This window comes from Meriones unguiculatus, chromosome 4, assembly GCF_030254825.1.
Source record: "Meriones unguiculatus strain TT.TT164.6M chromosome 4, Bangor_MerUng_6.1, whole genome shotgun sequence".
In the NCBI taxonomy this organism is placed as follows: domain Eukaryota; kingdom Metazoa; phylum Chordata; class Mammalia; order Rodentia; family Muridae; genus Meriones; species Meriones unguiculatus.
Window position 1 is genome coordinate 5,527,020 of NC_083352.1, and position 25,541 is coordinate 5,552,560.

A 25,541-nucleotide genomic window follows, 5' to 3' on the forward strand; every position below is an offset into this window, starting at 1 on the left:
TAGTACCATGAACTTCCCATTTTACAGTCAGCATTGAAGAGAGCTGAGTGTTTCGTGTCCCACACCTTGCATGAAGCTAGAATTTCGAAGACGAAGCATAATACTTACCCCAGGAAAATGTGAGACTCTGAGCAGATAATCTTCAAATAGTGATGTGGTCTCTCATGGAATGCTCATTCCTGAAGAGTATGTTACCCTGAAGCAGCAGGCCTTCCTTCTCTGACAGGGTCCTCAGAGGAAGGACCAGAAGGTTAGAAGGTACAGTTGGGCTAAGAGGTCTTATATAAGCTACATCTGATGCCAAGCAAATTTATTAAGGAGCACAGCATCTTGTATACAGTTTTTAGGGGGACAATACGGAGCAGAATCAGCAGAGAGCCATCATACAACTGGACAAAGTCAGCAAGAAGCTAATCACGCATGTTGCACAAGACGAACACAGGAGATCTCAAACCCATCCCAGACAGAGCACAGAGCAGCATCAGGACTCCTAACTCCAGTCTCCTAGGTGGAAAAGCCAAGTTCCCAAGAACTAAACTCAGTCAAGGCCCTGGCCCCAAGCCCAAATCCGACCTTGTCAGGTTTGCTCCTGGCCCTTTGTTCCTTTATCAGGGCCGCTGAGAAAGCTTTGGATTGGTCTGGCTCTCAACAGAATGTCGTTCACAAAACAGAGGGACTGTGGAAAGGTCACCACATCCCAGAAAACAGAGAACCTCTCTGTCTTACACACGCACATTGGCATAGGACAGTCTCTTTCAGAGGGGTGACTTCCCATGAAACATACCAGTGAAGGATAGCGGATGTCAAGAATCTGTAAGATCACGGTTTACTACAACCTGTGTGGCTACAGCCCAAATCCAGATGACAATAGCAAGGTCACAAAGCCCACACGTAAACAGTTCTCAGACCCGAGATCGCTGGAAGCGGCTAAGAGCCAGGCTGATGGAGCCACCATTGTCTGCATGGACCTTGTGCTCCTTTCCAACTCCTCAGCTGTGGACAGATCACCAGAACTTCTTCACATCGTTTTCCTTCTGTTCTGTGGTGACTATCATCACTTGTAGAATCACCAGGAGCAGAGACAGGTCATCCCAGTTCTCTTTCACTTCCTCGTCAATGTGAGTGCTATTGCCTTTCCCAGGTGTAGATGCCGCCTTGCTGCTGGAGGATGTAGACCCAGAGTTCCAGCGCGGAACAGAAAAACATTTGACTTTCAGCCTTTTCTCTAAACTGAAAAGCCCCAGGGCAACTTCAGCGAAAGCCAGTCTACTCATAGTGGGTATGCCTTCCAGTGGATGTACCACTGCTGTGTGACTTGCTTGGATGACATAAAAATTAAGAGTTTAAGAAAACAAGAGAAGACACACATGAGGGGCTACTCCAGCACTTTTCTGTGGAGTCCTGACTCTAAATGAATGAGTGAGGTGATAGGACAGGAGGCATCACCTGCATGTCGTCATCAGCTTCCTCGGCTTTGAGCACCTCCTTGGGCTTGCTTTTAATGGAGTGCTTTACTTGATCTGGCATCACGTCAAGAGCTGCAACAATCTGGGCTTTGGAGATAAGGAAGGAGTTTAAAGTGCAAAAGTCTCCATGCACCAAGAGAAGGACATGTCTGAAAGGCACCTGGTGTCTGAAATTCAGTATATATGTCAATTGGTACCTTCTGGAATGCCAGAGGGATCCTGAGGCAATCTCTTTCCTCTTCCTCATATTAAAGATGGGCAAAATGACATTAAAGGGTGTGCAGAGTGGCCACACCGGTTTCACCTCCTCTTGCATTGGTCTCCATGATGGCTCCTGGGTAGAAGCCCCTCACACCAACATGAGTGAGCTTAGGTGGTGAAACAGGAAGAAAGGCGTCTATGAAAGACTGTCTTCTCTCTGTGCCATGGTCTTCTTTGAGGGCCTTTTGGAGGTGGGAGAGAGGGGGTGAGGCTTCAGGGGAGGTCCTAATTTGTAGCCTAAAGGAGAGTAACTTGTTTGTTCTGCTTCTTTCAATAAGGAACAGCAATTGTCCTGGCTCTGTTCAACACTGAAGTTACTTGTAGCATTGGGTACAAACAACATGTATCCATGGAGTGAAACTTGTTGAAACACATACTCCTGTGTAGACGTCTGCAGACTTTTCCAGAGTCTTGGGTTGACATGGAGACAGCTGTGGAGGGGACACCTGCATTTCTGATCAACTCAGAAGCTGTTTCAGAGCACAGCAGGGTGCAACCTGGCTGCTGGCTGAGGAGGCTCTTTGAACAGCCTGGCTGCAGAGCCCCACTGCCTCCCTGGCCTCAGACTGTGAGGTAGAGCTGCAACATCTTCTCTGCCTGGGGCTGTCAGCCTGGGTTCCAGTGTGCGCGTACATGCTCCTTCAAAACGCTCCTCGCTTTCAATCTTGCTCATCAGAACCCGTTAATCCAGAGCAATTTTATTCACTGCTGGAGACGTGCTAACTAGCATGATTAATAATTACCCTGCTTAGGAATTTAGATGAAGGGTTTTCCAGTCCCTCGTGACTCGGCATCTGATCACTGCTTCAGCTGAAGCTGGAGTCTTTGCTGGGAGAAGCGAGCGTGCATCAGCCCAGGGCCAGAGGTGCTGGGACCTCAGCCTCCACTTCTCGAAGGTGCTTCCTACCTGACACAGAAAACAAAGGACAGGACCAGCGTGGTGACGGGCTGCACACCTGTGGGCTTTCTCTCCTGGGAGCTTACTTATTTCCCGCTTGATATCAAGCAGAAACTTTGCCATTCTTTTTGTGTTTAAAAATAAAAAGGAATGAAAACTATGAAATCTCAACTCCAAATTTCTCCCCAGTTAAATTGCCATGGACATGTGCTTGCATGTGCACACACAAACACACACATGCGCGTGCACACACAAACACACACATGCGCACGCACACACTGCCTACTGAGAGTGTGATGGCGATTCTCAGTCATTACTCTTTAATTACCCTGGGCAGCTGGGCACACCTGTGAGGGATTTTTCTTAAGTAAATCATGGGAAGAGGGAAGACCCTCTCGTAATCCGGATCTCCTAGGTGGGAAGACCCATTCTTAATCTGGGCCATGCCTTTTGGGGCAGCCGGCAGAAAGGGCAGGGAGGAAGGAAGCCCACACTTTGCCTGCTTGCTCTTGCTAGCAGCTCTATTCCTTCCCCAGCATTAGTGTCTACTTCTCTGGGATTCTGGTGTGTCAGAACGACCAGCCAAGTCATCCAGCTCTGTGGACTGAACAGCTACTGAATTCTTGGACCTTTCTTTGGTAGACAGCCATCGGACCACAGTTTATAAGTCCTAGTAACAAATCACCCACATAAGTACATATATATGAATATATGTATTCACACACACATGTGTATGTATGTGTATGTGTGTGTATTCATCCTCTCTGTTCTGTTTCTCTAGAGAACCCTAATACAGAGAGACTTCTCTGTGATTATATAAGGGTGGCTCCTCCACGCCATGACAGGTCTCTCTTGGGGGACAGGTCCTTTAGGGACAGGATTGTTGGACAGAGAGTGAGCTCTCTCGTAAAGCAGGGACTTCTCTGATGAGTGTGGGCCTCAGTGGCTCCTCACACTTAACCATATATCACACAAGCATGTAGCAGGGACCACACCAGCTGCCGGAGCAGGGGTCAGGGACTCTTGGTACCTTGGGCTTAGCATCTCTGGAGGCTACTATAGAAAGTAAAGAGTCTTCATATTTCTGTGAATGAGCATTGTTGTCATGGCTTGTAATCAATTAACATGTAAATTTATGGAAGTTGAACTAACAATGCCAGTTAACGGAATCCCTTCTCTTTTCCTACCCAGCCAGAATTTCCACTTACATGTTGGAGAAGTCAAGGCTTGTGGCTCAGCCTCCTGGCCAGGGCAGCTTTCTGATCTTCTCCTGGTTAATGGATGGGCTATCCACCGAAGAAAAATGCGGACTTCGCCTTAGTAACCTCTGCGCACACCGGTGAGTGCTCAAGGGCTTTCTGACAGTTCTTTCTTGAATATTGTGAGCATGCTCTGAGTTTCAGGTGGCCTTCATAGTTTTCAGAGGTAGCTTGGCTACTGTCAGGGCTGAGCTATCTAGATAGCAGGGTTCTGGCACTATGCTGAGTTTTGTGGGGGTTTCCTTTGTTGGCATGAACTTTGAGTTTTATTTTGCTGGCTCTTGGACAGGAAGACAAGAAACCGTTGTCTGTATATATGGAGTCATCTTTGGCTATGCTGGGCCTACTGTCTGTTCTGCTGTGGTCTTTAAAAGTGTTGGGCTGTTGTGCAGTATTCAGCAGCTGAGGTCACGAAATGAAGAGAGGAATTGCACCTCTAAATCGAGGCTGGGTGTTCTTCCCAGAAGGCAAAAACTTTGTGAAAAGTGCAACTGCTGGTGACTGTGGTGGACTGTCACAAAGATGGTCACCTGAGGAGCTCCAGTTCCACACATACCTTCCTGCCAACTGCCAGCCTGAACTTCACCCAGCACTGGCCCAGGCTAGTGTGTGGGTGAGAAGTTGTAAGGAGTGAATGCTACCCGGAACACAGGCTCGTGGGACATGGGATTTCACACTCATGTCCGATCCATGGAAGCAAGCGTGTGATAAAGGGGTGTGTAGTCATCAGAGTGATTTGACAATCAATCAGTCAGGGATCCTGGTGGGACTGTTTGGGATGCGTGAACGAGGGAGGACACTTCAGATGGCACCCGGTGTAAGGTTACTGAAGGAGTCCATGGAGGGACTTAGGGGCAGTGTCCTGCACAATTGAGGAACGCCTCAGGGCTTGGAGGGAAGCCAGAGAGCCAAGGTGTGTGATGGCAGCATGAGGAGGGAGGGGAATGGAGACTGGGTGGACAGGGTGCTAGCTCTCTGAGAAGAGGGGCTGAATTGCCCTAACCTGTCACCAGGCCATGCCATGTGGGTGTCTGTGTGAGCAGCCCCAGCGGGGCACTCAGGAGCCACCAAGAGTTCGGCGCCCTGGAACAAGGCAAGCGGCTCATCAACATGTGTTATGACTAGCTAATGGAGGCTCGGCAACATTTTCAATAAAACTGCACCCTGCTGCTCCCGTTACAGAAAGATGTCGGTGGGAACTTGTGTACCACGCCGCTGGCCCGGAATTCACGCTGTTTAACGTGAGAACATACCGGTTACCAGCTAGACAATCTCTTGTGTGTTATAGTGCTCTTGGGCCTTATTGAGTTTACCGTATTGGTGGGTTTTCTTACTGGCAATTTTGGTGATTCTGATATGGACTTTATATTCCTCTGATGTTTGAATTTGGGTTGGGTCTAATCGTGGCTCGTGATTTGTGACTGTTAGGTTCCATACTTTTGGAGTTTGGCCAGTGTCCAATCAGATCTAGGCTCGAGTCACTGGCTTTCTGAACATTGACAGAGCAGAACGTCCATCTTTGGAAACTTTCTGTAGGAGGCCAGGCCTTAGGGCCGGGCTCAGCTGTGGAGGAGTCGCTGCAGTGAAGCGGCGGGAGGAGCGCCCGTGTCTGCTGCAAGGTGCAGATGTTCGCTGCGTGTTCTCTAGAGACCGGAAACCTCTGTCTTAGACACAGCGGACCACAGCAGGACTCCACCACCCTCCCTCTGACTCTCTGTCTCCCTGTCTGTCTGTCTCTTTCTCTCTCACACACGCACATACACACACACTCCAGCCAAGTGAGATGTTGATGAAGTTTGGTGAGCACCACAGCCTGCATCCTGCAAGGTGCCCTGTCCCTTCTTCACACACAACAGTGTTTGGCCTACACGAAGCACTAAGATGTGTGTGCAGCCATCCAGGACCCGCGGGCCCCTTGCACTCGGCCTGCCTGCTGTGGCTGTTACTCCGAAGGACAGACAGCGTCTCCGCCTATGGTCTTAGAATCCCTCGGGAGACGCAGCTCTCGCTTCAGCAGTGCTCACGTCGTGACGTGTCCTAAGTCCCACACTCATGCGTACAGACCCTGTATCAGGACTAATGTCCACCTACACAGAGCTGCTGCCTGCAGCACAGGAAGGCACTCTAGAACTCAGCACTCCTCCCTAAGCTCCCTAACTACGGGCTTACTTGGGGCAGGGGTAGACACCCGTTCCTCCAGGGCATGAAAACAGCACTTTGCCCACGCATCTTCATCCAGCATTCCGGCCTATAGGACTGACTAGACAGAACGCACGTCCCATGGTTCCCACAAGAGGGTGCTCTCTCCACAGCTCAGAGGGAGACAACCAGAGCAGCCAACCAAGGTCAAACAAAAACTTCATTCCTTCTGCTTCCACTCCCTACTGTGCCTTTCTTTTTGTTGTCCCTAACTATTTCTTATTTAAGTAGTATTTCTTTTCTTCTTTTTGTACATAATGTGTTATATCTGGGAGAGAAATATAAACTACATTCCTAGAAATAGAGATTTAGTGAAAGCAGCGGTATGCCGTGATTGCTTGTCTTTGGCTCCCTTTAAATGACTGCTCAGCATAGTCAGACCTGAGGAAGAGACTCTTAATCTCCCTGGCCACTGACTGACGCTGGAGAGAATTGTGGGCTTGCATCCTGATGTTCTTCAGGGAAGGTCAGGCTCTGAACTGTGCCGGGAAACAGTCATTTGACTGAGAGCAGGTGACCTGCTCCTCACCTGCTCTGAAAGAAAGCGAGCTGAGTCACCGTGGTTTGAACTTGTGATGGCTGCAGACTCCTGTCACGGGAGAGCAATTAACTCCCGGGAGAGCATGTTCTGCTGAGCGGTTCTCAGGAGTGCTGAGCCGAATCTGAAGACATTTCACAAACTTTTTTTTTTTTTAAGGTAAAGAAAACTTTGGTGTCATTTAAAGGTGACTCTCCACAACTCTATGCCATGTGAGCATTTGTGCAGTCACACGTTTTAGGCAAGGGAAAGCCCGATGGCATTTGAGACCTGTGCCTGAAAACTGCACGTGTCCAGGGGAGTTACGCTGGGTAGTGTTTTGCTTAAATGTTATATTGGAGTTTCTACCACATGGCTTTGTGCATCGTTCTGCTTGGAGTGCAATAAGCAGCTGTATGTGGGAGCTTTGAACAGCGTCTTTGCGCGTATTCTCTGAATAAGCTTTACACGGATGAACTCGTTACACGTGGAGGCATCTCTTGCCATCGGCTCTGTTGTTGATAGCAGGTGCTTTTGAGCTAATACATGCCACCATGGATGGGGGACTTCTTACACAGCTTTGGGCACTGTCAGTGACTGCAGAGTCACCCTTGATCGCATGAAGGTGTGGATGACCGAATCAGCCAGCCAGCACGGCAGAGCTGACATGGGCACGCCTGGCTGCTCAGTTCCCAACTATCTGTGTGGAAATGTGTTACACTCTTACAGTTGGCGATCACTCCGTTTCCTCTCAGACCATGTGCTCAACTGCAGAAAGAGAATCAAGTTCTTCACTCTTCTTCCTCCTCCATGTGTTGGACAGCAACAGACACTGTCGAGATTTGAGAGTGAACGCGCGTAAGAAAACTAGGGGTCAAAAGGACTACACAAGAGTCTTAGACATGCCTTTTAGCATAAATGGAATCTCTGGTGAGATTTCTAGAAAAGATGCATGTTTAATTGGGACAGAAGAAAGGTCACATGTGCTTACGAGGTTAGTGTGCGCCATTGCGATTTTATCATTCTTATTTGAAGCACTTTTATAAAAAAAGAAACAGAGTGAACGAAGTGAGGTTAAATAAAACAGAGCCCATAAAGCTGAGAGAGAGAAGTGTTGGGGGGAGGTTAGGGAGAAAGCTGGTGGCTTGATTTTATGAAAGCATGTTATAGGCATGGCTGGGCCCCATGGCTGTGAGGAGGAGGTGGTTGTCCTTCCTTCAGGTCCCTCCAGCAACAGGCTCCTGGTGGCTTCAGGGGAGAATTTTACTAAGTGAAATTTTTACTAAGTGAAAAAGATAAGCCTGCTGAATCCTAGTGTGTTTGTGTATTTCAGTCATAGATAGAGGAAGTCATTCTTGGGTCAGAACTCGGCTCAGCACCAACCTGGCTTTCCTGATCACTGATTTTGCCATCCTGGGCATGGCATGCATTAGCTGTGCATTTGGAGTACATGGGGATCTGTCCTCAACTACTTACTCATCACCCCAAATCCAAACCATTCTGAAAACCAAACATTTACTTACAACTTATGTGGTGAAAACCGGGGCCCAGCCCAGACAGGCTCATCAGCACACTCCCCACATGTGAGGCTTTCTTGGCCAAGGTGCTTGGCCACAGCCTCCTGTACATGCTTTCCCTCCTGGCTGGCAGCTGCAGAAGTCTTTGGATGCAGCTGGAGCATCCTCCCATCTCTGCCTCTGGGTGGGACCACACCTCACTGGGACTTCTGTCAGCCTCATCAGTGAGCTGTGTTTGTATTTTACGTAAGTCACTCTCCAAGGTCTTCCCCAGCCAGCAGGTTGCTCCGCGCTGTGGAGACCTAGATGTCTACACTGCCACACGGGCATCACGAGTCATTTGTCAAATGTTTACCTGGTTACAACGGTGCTTTTCTTTTGTTACGGCGCTTTCTGGGCCACAGGAAGCTCACAGACTCCCACAGACTGTAACAAGCCCCTGCACTTCCCCCTACCAGACTGGGACAGGTTTTAATACAATCAATAATCTCTGTGTTGTTATGAACAAGAAATTAATTTGGATATGAAAGGTATATGCTTCAACCGACCAGAGAGACGCCATTCTTAGGGTGTGCAGAGGGGCCTGAGGAACTGGTGGGTTTATGCAAAAGTAAATAAGCCTTCTTCTTAGCATGTGTATTTTCTTTCCATTTTAATTAATGATAAAATTAAATACATACCAAGGAGACATTTGATGAAACTTCTTCATGATTTATTACAAAGCGCTTGGTTTGTATACTTGTTTTGTATGCCTGTGTGGATACCCAGAGTAGCATCAAAAGTCCCTGGCTGAGGTGCAGTTGTGAAGGAAAAGGACTAAGGAGCCTTGCTCTGAGGACTCTAGGGCTCACATGGCCATAGGTAAGAGCAGCAGGCACGGTGGTTCCTGCCACTGTCCTCAGAAAGGGCTTAGAGGTGCCTTCTGCACCTACACGGCCTCTTCCTGCATCAAGGGCAGACAGGGCTCCCTCTGCAGAGCAGAGTGGCCTGATTCTGGAGCGGCTTGCTCCTCTCTGGAGGCTGAGCATCACTTTGTCTTGTAGACTGTACGTTCTTGGAATTCAGCTGTGAAGGTGCCAGGAGAGGAACACTCTAAAGCACACTGCTCCCGGCATTTCTGACTATCTGAAGCGCCCATCAGCACCTCTGTGTGTCTCTCTTCAAGCAGGCACCTCGCTGGCGGCCACAGCAGCCCTCCTCTAGCTGCCCTCCTCCTGCCATTTTCCTGTCCTGTTTGCTGAAGGGGCAAAGAAGCGGGGCTTCCCCTTCTCTCTTGCCCTAGGTGCAGCTGTGTGCGTGCTGCTCTCCGTGGTCATCCTGACCTGTCGCTGGCCGTCCCTCCACCCTCTGGACACGGGTTCAGTGTGCTAGTGTGCACTGAGGCCCTGTGTGGTCTGCATGACTCCTCCCAGCATCACCAGTTACAGGATTCAGGACACTGACCTGTGTGCTGGAGCACACCTGTCAGCAGCATCACACAGTGAGCATGAATGGGAAGACGGCACAAGGAAACTCACTGTTCCACAGGCACGTGTCATGTCCAGCGGACACAGGAGAGCGAAGTTTTAGAAGCTGCTGCCTCCTCGGGACACTCAGTTTAACCAGATCTGGACTTCCCTCTCTGCCCCCTCCTCCCCCATCACCAGCAGCTTTAAGATGATGCTGTATTTCTCTTTCTCTGTTTCCTTCCCTGAATTATCTTTGATGTGTTCACCTCTGCCTCACCCTGAGCTTCCCTCTGGGTAATTTCCATGGTACCATTATGTGGCTCAGCTCTTCCTGTGGAGATGCTTAATTCATGTTCTGAATATTCATTTCAGTGACTTGTTTTCCAACCTCTGAGTTTGTTTTGTTCTTCTTAAAAAATCTGTTTTTCTCTCAAACATTGTTTCTTGTCCCCACTCCGTTTTATTCCTACAGAAGTCTCAAACGTGCTTCCTGTGTGGTCTGTGGCCGGCTGTGCCATGTGAAGTCCTGCGTGCTTGCTGTGCTTGCTTAACACCTCTGTTACTGGTTGCCCGCAGAGGTTGTGCTGTCAGCTGTAACTTAGCGTGTGGCGGGGTGTGGTGGTCCATCGTTAGCCTGCCACAACTTAGACCTCCTGGAGAGAAAGTGTCAGCAGGGAGCTGGATCAGGTTGGCCTGCTGTCCCGACTGTGAGGCGGACTGTATGTTAGTCAGCACTGAAGACTCGGGTCACCGTGGGCAGCACCATCCCCTAGCAGGTGATCCCTGACTGTGCAAGTGTGAAGTGTGAGCTGCATGCTAACAAGCATGTCTGCGCTCACTTCTCTCTGCTCTCGTCTGTGGGTGTGACGCACTCCGCTGCTTCCAGTTCCTGCCTGCACTTTTCCTAGTGATGGACAGCCGCCTGGAACTGGGCGCTGACGCTTTCTTCTCCTGAGCTGCTCTAGGTTGGGACATTTTTATCACAGCAACAGATGAAGCCAGGATACAAGATGTTCCTAAGCACATGGCTAGGAACCCGGATGGCCTATGTCAAGGGCGAGCTCTCCAGAGAAGTCTGCCGTTTGCTGCTCAGTCCCCTGGCCCATTTCATGTCAACCCTCAGCTGAGAATCCCTAGCATGCCACTTAAGCTTGAATCCCTAGAAACAGGAGAGGGTCACCACGGTCCTCTGGTCTTCTGAGTCAGTGTCCGCCGTGTAGGGGCGTCTCTGCTGTCTATCTGGGGACCACGGGCAGATGCTTTACAGAGCACTGGGGCCCAGCCCCTAGGTTGTAAACTTGACACCCTTTTCGGCTAGTGATATGCTCTTTCCCCACATGGCCATTTGAAGCAGAGCCTCTGGGTAGGAGAAGCAGATTAAGAAGTAGCTCTTGCGCACACTGAGGAGCAGGTAGAGACCCCTTGGGCAGCTAAGGGGCCTCTTCCCTCCACAGATGTATGCTGCCACTCTAAAAGCCATAGTTTCGGGTGAGCTGGTCCACAGTGTCTCGTGGCTGGACTAAGGAGGCATTCTGGGGCAATGCGCTTCCTAGTTAAAGAAATGAAGAGATTATTTCTTAATTATACATTCTAAGTAGGTAATGCTCTTGGGTTGTTTTAACTTGTCCGGGCTGCCTATTAATTCTGATGGACTATCTGTGAGTCTCTGTGTATGTTCAATTATCACTAACAGGTTAGTATGCCACAGAGAATGTCCCGTATTAGCCCAAGAAATGGACCTCACTAAAATTCTGCTCAGTGGCGTATTTGTCAGATCCTAGCGTGTTTCTGTGCATTTGTGAGACATCGATGGAAATGGCTGATTAAATAGATCAACCTGGCATGCTTATAATGTCTACAGAAGGCCCACCCACCCTCCCTCACCTGCCCTAGAAGAACCATCCAGTGCATGATTTGCATGACACCTGTGTGTCACACCCGGGGCAGACTTCTTTGTCCCCAGCGTGCCGTGACGGCTCACCTGTTCAAACATTCTGCGGTAAACAGAGCAGCAGGCAGTGACCTGGCTTATTTCTCTCAACTGTACTTTCACCCCTTTCACGTGTTCTCCTGACTGTTTGTTGTCAGCTCAGGAAGAGCGTGCTTGTGCTGTCCCTGTCTACTCCAGCCGTGAAACTTGCATATGAGTTTGAGCAGTCAATTAAAAATAGAATGTGAACACAGCAAACAGCAGAGAAGGCATGGGGTGATCTGGGAGGTGAGAGAGACGTTGAAGGAGAGATAACTGGGAGGCTTCAATGTTAATTAAATACAGTGGGTTGCAGAGGAACAAGCAAACCGAATGTGAAGCTCAACCTATGTTTTCTCAACAACACAGCCACAGCGAACTACTGACCTCTGCTTTCTATACCCGGACACCCCCCCCCCCTCTGAAATAAGATGTTTCTGCTCTCCCTTGATGAAGAAACAGCATGGAACGTGTCCCGTGACTGAGAAATGGAAGAGGCAGGGCTCCAGGATCACGGAGGAGGTCTTCAGTTGAGCCCCGTTTCTCAGGACGAGTTCAGAATTCTTAGCCCATGTTACACAGCCGACTGCTTCTAATTACTCTTCTTAAGGGGGGGGGGACGCATCTTCAGGATATTCTATTCAGCTCGAGCTCCCCTGAAATAACTGTTTGGCTGCAGGAAGGCTTAGAGTGCATGGCTTCTGGAAAGAGGGTTTCTGACAAGGCCCGCACTGGCTGAATTACTGGGGGAGTCTGCTGAGCCAGAGTCCATGTTGAATAAAAGAAGCTAGGTAGGAGAGGTTTCAGCCAGTGGTGGGAGGGAGGCAAAGCCTAGGACAGACCCTCAGTGACAATCAGCCTTCTCCCTAGCTCCTAATCCTGTCCCTCTGAGAAACACATCATCTTGATGTGACCAAATACCAAGAGAAGACTCAGCCAGAACCCCCAAAGAGATGCATGCCTCAGCTTGTGCCTTCTCTGGGCATGGATTCTGTCGGGAGGCGCAGCCTCTCCCTGGTGCTGTGTAACTATGGGGTTCAAATTGTCTTAAAATTTGCATGCCATGTGGCGTTGCTTTGGCTACAGCAAATGCATCCTCTTTAATTCAAAGCAAACTGATTTTATTTTGTTCGACTGACTGAATTTTATTAAATACGTAGAAGCTGATTTTGTTTTGCATTCATACAATAAGCTATTTTTGTGAATTCCTTGGCACAAATATAGCCCATTGTGAATTTGTAGTAAACAGCCCAGCACTCGCCCGGAGCCTGCAGGACTCTGGGTCTGCCTTCCACAGCCTGCTCAGCAGGTGAAGCACTGAACAATTCCGATTAGAGATTTGGTTTCCAACCCTTCATTTATTGTTTCAAGTGGTAATTCTATTATCTGGCTATTTTTACTCTGGCTTGTGAAATACAGTATTGCAAAGAATACAATTGCTCAAACCACTTGCGTGACTCTAAGCTTAACTCCCTTAAACAAGGGATTTTCGCCCCCAGCATTGAAGAATACCTGGGCTTGCAAAACCTTTAGAGAATGTGATGCTGAGACAATGCATTTGCAGACCTGAGAGTGTCCTGCTCGTCCTGATCAAAATGCGCTTAGTTTTTGCTTAGTCCAATGTCATCTGAACATGTCCCGACATATAATAGTTTAAATAAACAAAAAATACCTTAAAATCAGTGTGCCATCTCAGACTTGAGTAATCATTGCTATCCAATACTTAGCGTGTTTCCCTGTGCATAATTGCATGTGTTCTGTGCCGGTCCCAGGCTTGTCTTTACTCTCCCTTCCTGTTGGCCTGCTTGCTATCTGGGGGCAGTTATGCCCCCTTCACCCGTGGGTCCCCAGGAATCACAGCTCTTGGGCCATGCAGAAACAATTTCTGTCATCTTAACTGAAGCTTTATTATTTTTTGTTCAGTAGTAGATATCAAAGACCTGGGATGGTGTCTCTGATGAACTTCTAGTTTTCAGCCCTTCTCTGCAGATCTTCTCCTACTCCCTTGAAAATCATAGAATGCCGCACTTGTATTCTAGAAAGCTCCATTACTCCTCCTTTTGTTTCAAATTCTCCATGTTATTTAGTGGTGGGACACCCTGCTTTTTCATGGCTCACTGGCGCAGGAAGCATGGCTGACCAACATTCAACAGCTATAGGTTGAATGAATAACTTGATGAATACTCAGATTCCTGTGATGGTACGTCCATTCAGTGTGTGTGTGGGGATGATGGTACGCCCATTCAGCGGGGAGAAGATGGATATTCAGATGCAAAGATGGAAGGGGTGAAGGCATCTCCCCAAGTACGCATGGTTCCATTGCAAATCCTGTGTTTCTAGAAGGAATTGGTGGTCCAGGGTGAAATGGCAGTTTTGACAGCTGTTTATTTCAAGCCTGTCAGGATGGCATAGATCTGTGTAGTGTGTATTAAATGAAAGACAGCCTCATTCCCTAGTCAGTGATCTGCTTCATCATAAACATAAAGCAGCCTTCTGTTAACGCAACATCAGCAACATTTGTAGGCATGTGTGCTGTGTGTACAGCATACACCTGTGTACATGTTCGTGTATGTGTGCACACACGTATAGATGACAGAGTTCCATGTCATATATCTTCTTTTTTGTTGCTTCCTGCTTTTTTTTATATTTTGAGTCAAGATCTCTTACTGACCCTGGAGCTTAGCCACTGTGTAGACTGGCCGGCCAGTGAGCTACAGGGATGCCTCCTGGTATTAGGATTATGGGTGCATGCTTCCACACCAGGACTTTGGGGGGCACCATTGAGCCTCATTCAGGTCCTCATGGTTGAAGAGCAGGGACTTTACCAGCTGAGCCACTGTCCACAGCCCCATCTCCAGTATTTTAAAAGCCTTACACTCTCTGGTTTCCTGAAGTGGACGTTGTTTCATATGGTTAAGTGTGTGGGCGATGGCACAGAGTGGAGATTTCATGTGAGCAAGGAGAGTTTCCAGATGGAGAAAAGTTGGGATTGTGAAGGACATTCAAAGTAGTAGGAATAATGGGTGTCAGCAAATCTGCTGACCAGAGTCGTGAGCCAGGGTAATCCAAACAGAGTGGAGCACCGTAGCTGCTGTTCATCAAGCTTCCCTTCCTTGATGTCCCTCTCTTCAGCACCACATCTGGGCACATCTGGATACCTTGCTTTGAACAAGCTTGTAACGGGAATGCTCAACCACACCCCCACCACCTTTTTTTCCAAGACAGGGTTCCTCTGTATAGCTCTGGCTGTCCTGAAACTCTCTCTCCCTAGACCAGGCTGGCCTCAAACTTAGACATCTACCTGCCCCTGCCTCCCTGGTGCTGAGATTAAAGGTGTGAGCCTCCATGCCCAGCTTCCATCCATCTAACTACTAAGCCCAGCCTCCTAAGTAATTGTCTCTTAGTGTCCAGGAAGAAATAGAAGCAGAACCGGGCCTTTTCATCTGGATTTGAAAAGTGGATTTTATTGTTTGTGTGAGTTGCTGTCTTCATGAAAGTTAATGCTCAAAGGCCACTGTTTGGTTTGATGCTTTAATTATAGATCATGAGGAGATGAAAAAGATGATGGGACTGCGGAGATGCCTAGAGTCCACAGGACCAAGAATCTATTGAAGCTTATTTCCAAGGAAACAGACTATGTTCTATGCTTGAAGACTGAAGACAATTTTAACATTTAATGTATATCTGAGTTTAATCACAATTTCCATTTATTATTTTTGTTAACATTTTAATGGCTGTGATTGACAAAGATTATCAAATGCCTCCCTAAAGAAGCACGGCCTGGCACTGAGGGAGGTGCAGTGGGAAATGTGGAGCACCCATCCTACCTGGAAGCTTGTTTTATTTACTTTTAATCATGTCGGGGTGGTGTTTCATTTCCCACATATGAGCAAAATCGGAATAGTATTGTTTCCCTAGTTGACAGTTGGCAGACACCCGTGTCAACCAATCTTGAGGTTTTCAGAATCCATCTTCACCAGCGTGAAACCATTCTGTGTAATGGCATGTCATGTTCTCCTAGGACTCTCTGTCATTTTCCATATTCGCGTCATGACATTTGAATGTTGCTTGTAGAGCCAGGACACATCATTCGGAACTTCACCCGTAACAATTTTTGAGAATTCTTGATGTTCATGTAATCTGTAATTCTAAATGGATGTTTCCATGCTTCCCTCCCATGTTTCTCTTCTAAGCTGCCCTGACATAGAAGCCCTTCTCACCAGAAAGCTCTCTGTATGGATAGGGACAGATTATTGGGAGTGTTATTTGTTATTGGGGTTTCTTTCATCATCTCATGAAGACGTTTTGTGATTGTTTAATTGGACAGATTATTTAATGTAGGCAGGAATAGCTGAGTGGTTCAAAACACATGAGAACAAAGTGAACAATAAGTAAATAGCTTCATTGTGGGGCTTGCGGTTTTTCTGGTGACTTTGGCTTCAGACTTTCCTGGCACTGTTCTTATTTCAAAATTGGCTATCGAAACATTACAGGTGAGTGCTATTGTAGAGGGCATATGTTTGTGTTGAAAATATATAGCTTACACATGAACGAGGAAGTCAAGCAGGCATATTTGATTAAAAAGGAAAAAAAGAGGCCTTTAACAGAATAGGAAGTCCCAAGCTGAATCCCCTTCTTCCTACCTCAATTTAGTCAGTAGGATCACAGTGAAGATGTGTATGTGTGTGTGTGTTGGGGGGGGGGAGTATTAGGATCATGAAGGGAAGCATTGTGGGTAAAAGTTGTACGCTTAGCAACATCTCCATTTTTACGCAGTTCTGAAATGGCATTGATACTTTAAAAAAATAGTGTTGATGCTCAAGTCACAGGGGATGGCCCACACTTACTTGTATATGGGAATCACAAATCAGTGGGTTAATATGGAGGGGGTGTAGGGTTGGAGGGAGATGTGTTCCTGGGTAAAGGAGGAGTTGAAGAGAGAATTATTTTAGAAAATTTTCAAGGAAAACATTTTAAAAGAAAATAACATGGTGTTTGGCTTAAGTAATTATTTTGGTAGCTAGAAGCCCCAAGGGAAGCTCTGCTTCCACCCACCCTTTCTGCGTGTTCCTCGTGTACATAGGCAACCACCCCTCTTCACAGACAGCCCCCTGCCAACCTGGGGATGACTCGATAGCAACTAGAAAAAGCTCTGTTCCTATACCTCTGGATGGACACAGCCTGTGTTAGTCAGGGTTCTCTAGAGTACTTACAGGCTAATCCAACAATGGTTGACTGTGAACAGGAAGTCCAAGAATCTAGTAGTTGCTCAGTCCACAAGGATGGGTGTCTCAGATGCTCCTTTGTATATGCTGGAATCCCAAACCAGTGGGCTCCCAAAGCCAGTGAAGGAATAGAGGTGCTAGCAAGGCAAGGGCCAGCCGGCAAACAAAAAGAGCTTCCTTCTTCTGTGTCTTTATATTCACCTGCAGCAGATTAAAGGTGTGTCTTCCTGCCTCAAGACCTAGATCAAATGTGTGTGTCTTTCCTACCTTAAAGTTCTGGACTAGAAGTGGATTCACCCACTTCAAGCCAAGCAGAAAATCTCTCACAGGTGTGCCCTCCATATCTGTATTATAGTTCATTCCAGATGCGGCCAAGTTGACGATTGAGAGCAGCCATCACACAGCCCCATGGGCTTTGGCTTGTTACATTGATCCCACCGTCACCATGTCCACACATTCTGAGAAAACTGTTTCACATTTAAGCACTGGCAACTCTCTGGGTCATCCTGAGGGAAGCCAAGGACAGCCCTTCCTTACTCTGGGTCCCTACTGCACATGAGGTCAGGAACAGGCTCATGCTGAGGTTCAGCTCCCAAGTCCAAGAGCAGAACAAGACTACTCACCCCCTGTGCCTGACTCAAGAGACCTGTCTGTAAATGGCCACCATAGCAGTCACCATGTGCAACAAGGAGGGAGCTTGGAACCAATTCTACCAGATATTTTGAAGAAATTTTCTGACTAGAAAAATCATGGATCAGCTACTCTAGAAATGTTGCATGACCCCAAGCCATTCTCAACATGTAATTTATTTGTTGACTTTTTCTTTGTTCCTGAGGACCATTGAAGGGTATTCTCTTTCCAGCAACTATAGGTGGATAATATGTTAATATTTCTGCCAATTTAAGAGATTTATGGGTCTAAACCTGCAGTTACAAAAAGACCTGTAATCATATTATATCAGGGTAGCCTGAAGGTTGGTCACTGCGTTCCAGAAATATTGACAACAGTAAGAAAATTATTTTCTGTGGAGGATGGAGGTAAGGAGAGGATTGAGGTGAGAGTAGGGAGAGCATGTTGCAAATCTTCTTAGATTCCTCAAAACTGCTATCCAGGTGGAGGTCAACTTTCAAAGTTCACCTTGTGTCTTCTGTTTGTAGATTGCATATCACCATGGAAACTGTTTCTTATCCATGGTGGAGAAAGCATGCCGTTCTGTGTACACAGAGCTGGTAAGAAGCACCCTGGAGCCCTTAGCTCAGACTTGGCGAATGGACCCGTGTCTTTGTTTTTAGCATGTGGCATCCTTCATGATTGAGTGTTCCCCACTGTCTCTGTGCAGTGAGGGTACACATGCAGGTATGCATGAGAACTGCTCCCGTGTACTGCCAGGTGCATACACAGGTGTTGAGAGCCATGCCACTGAACGGCAGTGCCTGCCGAGCCTGCGCACACCTCTGCGCCCACGTCTGTGGCATCCCTGGAGCACGGGAGGTGTGGCACACAGCAGCATCGTAGGGCTTTGGAATTCTGTGCTGTGTTTGCTGCGGAGGACAGTTGTGCTTGTTATTCACAGCATGCCGTTGCTGTCCTCGATTCCCAGCCTGGGAGGGAGACCACAGCCTGTGCAGAGCATTTGATATTTGCCCTTCTGCACCATGGATCCTCAGTGAGGATCTTTCTGGTAGCAAGGAAAACCCTCTTGAGGTGCATGTGCAGACAAACTCTATCGCTGGGTCCACTCACCCCAGTGCTGGAGGGCTGACTCAGAAGGTAAAGGCACTTGCTGCCAAACCTGGCTTCCTGAGTTTGATCTCTGAAGCCTGAGGGTCAAAGGAGAGAACCGACTCCCAAGGGCTCACATATACCAGTCATCCCCAAACACACACATAAATACTATAAAATAAGAACAGTCTTTGTCAGTGTATGTGGCCTGTAAGTTACATCCTCCGGCCTGTGAGGGGGCATCTGGGCTATTCTCCTGACATACTAGTCTTTGAACATAAAGGCCTTTAACACAGAGCTGGCTCTAATGTCCTGACTCTGGACTCTTAGCATTTTATCAAGTGGTTCTGTGCCATGTTACATGTGAATTAAAAAGGGAGATGACAATGCAGATTGTTCCTACCATAGGCACGTGGTTGATACTCATGAGTGACACAGAAGTCATTGAACTCTGGTACTGTGGGACCATTGGTTAGTAAATGAGTGAAGCTATAGACCAGCAGACTGAGGCAGATGCATTTACTGATGGTCATGAAGCCGCTCTGATGGACCACTGGGATGGAGTCTGCTGAGGGCTCAGGTAGACTACAGAGGAGGCCAAGCAATGAGCCTCACTCACCTCCTTAAACAGGAACAGACTCTGCCAAGGCCACTGTCATGTGGCACAGATGACCAGTGCTGTGGAAAATACCTATTTAAAAGCCACCATCAGCACCTTTTTATCCACTTCTGCTTCAGGGAGAAGGTGGAACTTTGGCAGAAGCATTCTTTGTTGCAAGACTTTCTCAGAAAGTCCCCTGATGTATTTGGATCGGTTGATTGCTTCATCAAGGGTGTTGTCGATGGTGCCACGTGTTGACTTGTTTCCCACCTACCCAGGGAATCCCCACATGGGCGGAAAGCACAGTATCCCCCGGTCACTGTGAGGCAGAAATGGGAGCTTTCCACGGAGCTTAGGTCCCTGTGTGCTCACGCAGTCATCTGGAGAGTAAAGGCAGGATTAAATGTTCCTTAGAGTCAAGTCTCTGTGGAGATGCTCGGTTTTGCTTTTTCCCAGGTATGCTGTGCCTTTGTGTGTGGTCTCATGAGGAGAGATGTCAAAAGGAAAATTACTACCTTTAATAAATAAAGTATAAACATGTAATTTTTTATCCCCAACTCTCTCATGATGAGGCTCGGTCTGCCGGGAATTACGGAACACATTTCTCTTCTATCATTCTACATACTACGGAAAAGCTGAAGGTTCTTTAATTTTGGGCAGAAACATTATATTTATGTGCACTTGGCTGATGGTTTTCTTGACATAGGATCTCGTGTAGTTCAGGCTGGCCCCTCACTCAGCTCAGTAGTTACCCCAGGCTAGGCTTGAGGTACTGATGATACTTCTGCCCCAGTTTCAAATACTGGGATTCTGAGTGTGTGCTAACACACCCTGGTGTTTGTTGTTTATTAACTGAGCTTCGAACCCTCAACCTGTGTGCACAAGGTAAACGCTGCATCACTGAACTACAGCCTTAACTTAACTTCTTCCTTAATGTTTATTTTGAGGCAGAGTGTCATTAAGTTGTCCAGATTCTCTTTGGACCAGCTTTGTAGTGTAAGGTGGCCTTTAACTCTAAGTCCTGTCACCTTCTCTTAGTATGGTGGGGTGCAGGCAAGCAAGGGTGCCACCTTACCGGAGTTGTCTGTCATCTATCTCATCTGTACTCTGTAAATGTTCTCCTGTCATTCATCTATCTGTCATCCATTTATCATCTATTCTTCTAATCTATCAACTGAGCTATATCTGTCCATCTGCTTGCCTACCTGTGTCTTTCTTGTCTGTCATCCATCTGTCTGTCTGCCTGTCTCTGCCCACCCATCCAGCCATCTCCTTTCCATGGCCCTCCCGGGCACCTCCGTGCATGCTTAGGGTGCACGCCGAGCTTAAGCATGCAGCTGCCCTCATTCCCTCTCTTACAATTTCCTCCCAAATCTTCCTTCTGCTTTCAAAACTTGGATGTTCCCATTCATGTGGTGTCTGCAGAGACAATAGTGTCTCACATTTGCAGTTTCCTCTTTGTGAGCTCATCCACTCAAGTGGCTTCTGGGTCCTTGCAAACACAGGGAAGGCTTCCAGTTATCTTTTCCAGTTGTTTTTGAATTCCAGGCTATTACACCTGTTGTTTCTCTGCCTGTGGCTTAAACCTTACCAGTATAAGTTTATATTTGACATAACTCATATAAAAATGAAGCTTTTCCCCAAAAGATGTCCCCCTGGTGGACAGACGGACAGGATCCACCACTCCCAAGAACACTGACACCTGACACCAGTACAAAGCATCAGAAGTGCTTTTTTTTTTCTCATCCTAGCCCCCTACCTGCCCACCCCCATCTACCCATAATGCCCCAGCCCCTACCCTGCCTTGGCCATAACCTGACATCTGTCTGTGCCTAGACTTCCTCCTACTTTAGCCATCTCTTTCTGGGGAGTCTCCCTCTGGAGAGCCAAGTAACTCACAAACCCCTGACCTGAGGACTCTCTTTTGCTTCTAGGCCCCTAGGGCTTCTTGCCACCTGCTGAACTTCACTAGAACTCCTTTCAAGGTGCCTCCAGGCCTGGCTGCTCCTCCTTCCTCAGCAGTCTTTGTTCTTATCGCCCTAGACTCTCATTTTTGCTGACCTGTGCACACCACGTGTGACTAACCTTGTGTCACTTCCCGGGTCATGGGCATTATTCGCAAACTAGGCCTGTTCTTACTGACCTGTTGGCTCTTCTGAGGGAGCCTGGCTCCCCCGCAGCTTTTCCTCCTGGTGCCTACCTTCTTCCTCCACACTCTGCCTCCATGCTGTGCTGTAGCTAGCTCTTCTCTTGTCCCTGCCTTGGGTACCTAATTTGTTCCTGCTGAGTTGACTGGAGGAGCCCTTTGTCTTTGTGTCCTCAGCTTTTTGGAGTGCTTGCATTTGGCAATCAATGCATCTGTGGTTGTAAAGCAAAGGGAATTAAGCAGCAACCTTAAAATTAAATGCTACTGGCAAGCAGGGATAATACATTAGTATACATTAAGCATCTTTCATGCAAATGTGAGTGTTTTGGCACCTGCCAACTTCCTGTATGAAGTTCATAGCATGCTGGCGACCATCTCCCCTCGTGAGGAAGGGGTCAGATAAGGTGAGCCCCGTGTCTGCAGTGTGAGTGTGCCCTGGCACAAGCATCACCGTCTGCTTTCCCGAAACATCGTGGGCTCCTGGGTAGCTTTGTAAACTACTGCGCACACAAGGTCCAGGTGATTTCCACTCTGACAGTGACCAGCCATGGATGAGGTAACCTTTCACCACAGTGCTGACTCCAGGCCAAGCCGTAATGCTGCATGTTTATCCTAACAGGTATGTGAGCCAAGGCATGCGGGAGGATGTCGCCACAGCAGAGCGCTCTCTGAACAAGGGGAGACTTGCAGGTCTGAGGCATGCTCTGAGCGCCCTCGGCTTCAGCAGCTTGGTGAGTCCCCTTGTCAGGGTTTCACACGGAAAACCAGCCTCTACAGATTTATAGTCACTTACCCCAAACCATTTCCCGAGCCTCCATCCAGCACTGACAACGTTTCAGCAGAGGACAGGCTTCCGTCTGGCCCCCTGGGGCTTACTGTCCAGTGGGGTGGGACACAAACAGACAGGATGGAAGGGTGGCGGGTACCAGGGAGGCAGAGATACTAGACAACACAGTAGAAGACTTTAAAGCTATTTCACTCATTCATTCGTTTATTTGTTTTTATGTATGGGTGTTTTGTTTGCTTGCAATGCTCATGGAGGACAGAAGAGGGCACTGGGTCCCTTGGAACTGGAGTTACATCAGCTATTAGCTACCTTGTAGATGCTGGGAGTCAAACACCAGTCCTCTGCTCCTGAACACTGAGCCATCTCTCCAGCCCCACCATTTTCAAAAGAAATAGAAAAACCCTTTCACACATGTATCTAGAACAAACCCAGTAACTCTGCTGCCTGACCCACGAGGACCCTGAACAGTCTGAAGAAACTGGGCACTGCAATCACTTTCCTTAAAGATCTCCTCTAGGAAGCTAAACAATGCATGGAAAGATTTAGCCCACCTCTGTGCCAGAGTGATTTCTAGAATAATAGAAAGGGCCCCGGAGCCCATGCCAAGCTGCCTGAGACTGCTAGCCTTGTCTGGATCCTGGGCACCTAATAAGCAACTAATGAGGATGAAGAAAGTAATTTTTGATATCTTAAAATATTAATTTAAATTTAAAGAGCCATGTGGTTATAGGTTCCTGCCCTGAACAGGTCCAGCCCTGAGAATTAGACGTGAATGATTGAGCCTGGGAGGATGTTCTCAGACGTCATTTCTCTTTCCCTGACGTGTTATCTCTGCTCTCTCAGAAGTATTTTGGGTTGTGGCCAAGTCCTCAGGAATGATTAACAAGAAGAGAACGCTGGGGTGCCCACAGTCCTTGATCCCAAATGTGGTCTGAGGTTTGAACTCCTTCTGTTGTTGTAGGAGGCTGTATGTCACCCTTGCCCGCAGACCTGGCTAACAGGGGCAGGAGGAAGTCAACAAATGACTCACCCTAAATGCATTCACCAAGGCACGAGGCCCACACCTCTGAGCCTGGAGTTCTAGGACTGAGGGAGTCTGGTGGTGTCTTGTTCTTTGGTCCCACTGATTCAATTTCTACATTCCTATCATTTTCTGGCCCTATGCACTCACTTGTTCTGTATTTGCTGCTTCTGTGCTGTCTCTTTTCGTATCCCCCCTCCCTGACCTGGAGTTCCTAGATCCCATAGAAAACAGGAGCATAGGCAGGGGCAGGACACCATTTTGCCAAATCATTTGGAAACAGCTTTGAAGTTCCACAATTGCTGCTCAAAGGCAAGGCGAGTAAAATCCACCCGCTGACTGGAGATAGGGGTGCATCTTAGCAAAAGGCCTGGTGTCCATCCCTTTATCCAAAGCCTTTACAGAAATACGAGGCATAAAAACTCCGCAAATTAGGAGTGACGGCCTCTGTCCATGACAATTCAAAGGTCAGTTTTTCTTTGAACTGGGTGAGGCCTTTTGAGCAGAATCTGCCCAAGATCGTGGATCTTTGAGACTGAGCGGCAGAGGCGGGTGCCCTCTCACCCGTCCCCAGCCAGGCAAGCTGACAAGGCGGGAGGGCGGGGCTGCGCCGCTGCAGACAGGGCCAGGGTCCCAGGTCCCCTGCTCCCACGGGGAGTTTTTCTGATTCCCGCTTTGGATTGTGGGTTGTAGTGACTGTTGTCTCCCTCACTGAGTCTTAGAACCGGGAGAGCAGCGCCGGCCCTCCTAGCCTGCATGCCCAGAGCTGTGCACTGGGAAATGCGGCTGTCTGCCGTCCGTGCCGAGTGTCCTCCCTCCGCACTCCGTGAGCTCAGTGTCCCCCGCTCTTGCTTTAAAGATGAGCAACGGACGGTTCCTGGCTTCAGTTCTTTCACCTCCTTGGCACGGCCCCGGGCTTCCAGACCCTCCTGGCCCGCTTCTTGGCCTGTGTGCAAGGAGAGCTTGGGACCGCAGTGTCTCCTGCCAGGGCCCGGATTACAATCAGTTCTCACACACTGATTTGAATCGGCCTTGATTTAAGGGCAACGCACGTTGAGCTGAGATTCGGTTAGAGCAGACACCGCAGTTCGGGGGACCCCAGGCTGTGGGTCCGAAGAGCGAGCCCCCCGCGAGGGTGCACGGTGCTCGCTGGCTCCCTTCCCCTGAGCAGTTCTGTCTGTTCTCCGCCAACACCCAGGAGGTGGAGAACCTGTTCGTTATCCTCGCCGCGATCCTACACATCGGAGACCTTCAGTTCACGGCGCTGACGGAAGCCGACTCCGCCTTTGTCTCCGACCTCCAGCTTCTGGAACAAGGTCAGTGGAGCAGCACCTCCGGGCCAACGCCGTCGGGGTGCAGCGTCTCGGCGCCGCCGGTAGATGGAGACACAGTACAGAAAGCAGGCCAGCGGCCGCGCTCACTTCCCAGGGCTCCTGTCCTTGGGGGAGGGGAGAGTCTATTTCTTCTCTAACGGGCTGGGTGGGTGGGGTGGGAGGACTGACAAAGGGGGTTCCACGTTCCCACTCTGCTCATCACACTGACCTCGTAGGGGTGTCGGCCTATACCTCAGTTCATGTGACGTTATCTAAATGTTCTGCCCCCACCACGCTCCACGCAGTTATTTGGGTACCAGGCCGTTACCTAAATTTTATGAACACAATTACTTCCCTTTAAATACCGTATTCAGAATCTCTCTCTTCTTTGATATTGCCTTTCCAGCCGCATCCACTTAAAAATACCCTCAGACCACAGGTTTTTAATAAACAGCTTATTTTCACCTATTTCAAAGTTATTTAATGAGAGATTTGGGGGAAAAATCATCCATCACTACCTATGAGGGTGATGAAGGGGAGAACAGGTCATGACTGAATCCAGACAGGCACAAGACCCCACTAAGGTCGGGAGTAAGGAGGCATTTCTCTCGATGAGCTTAGCCCGGAGAGCAGGCATCGCGTCCTTCCTAGCGTGTCTACTCGAGCATGGACACAGTGCACACGCAGAGCAGTGTTCTCGGTGTGGAAATGCGCAGTGATTTCATACCTACAGCCTGTTTTGCTTTCAGTGGCCGGCATGTTGCAAGTGTCGACAGATGAGCTGGCCTCCGCCTTAACAACTGATATTCAGTATTTTAAAGGTAAGCAAGCCATTGTGTAACCTTACTTTCACCTTTGTACAGTCGCTGGGCTTCTTTCAAGTGGGGAAATTAAACACCACTCTGCCTGTCTCCACACGGGGAAACTGTTTGCATGGCTTGAGTGCCAAGAGAGAGGCATTGCAAGCCTGTTTGGTCCCCTGTTACTGTATGGGAACTCTGCCATGCTCCTGGGAGATCATTCTGATTAACTAGCCCCCTTCCTAATCAACCTGTCAGTTCAGAAAAACAAAGCCATCAATCTAAGAGGATTTATTCTCATAAAACGTGGACCTCTGTGGGGGTAGGGCAGCCTTCTCTGCTCATAATGGAAGCTGTCATTTATTTGGTGTTTATGAGGAGATGGCATGGTG

At 48.4% G+C, this 25,541-nt stretch overlaps 1 protein-coding gene across 2 annotated transcripts in view; it reads left to right on the forward strand.

Moving 5' to 3' along the window:
* The window catches only part of Myo16 (myosin XVI), a 450,668-nt gene that overhangs the window by 235,911 nt on the left and 189,216 nt on the right, over positions 1 to 25,541 (forward strand). For both annotated transcript variants that reach the window (XM_060381367.1, XM_060381366.1), the window contains exons 16-19: positions 3,817 to 3,964; positions 21,848 to 21,959; positions 24,235 to 24,352; positions 25,099 to 25,170. In XM_060381367.1, the coding sequence (XP_060237350.1) occupies positions 3,817 to 3,964; positions 21,848 to 21,959; positions 24,235 to 24,352; positions 25,099 to 25,170 (450 nt within the window). The remainder of the gene's footprint in view (positions 1 to 3,816; positions 3,965 to 21,847; positions 21,960 to 24,234; positions 24,353 to 25,098; positions 25,171 to 25,541) is intronic.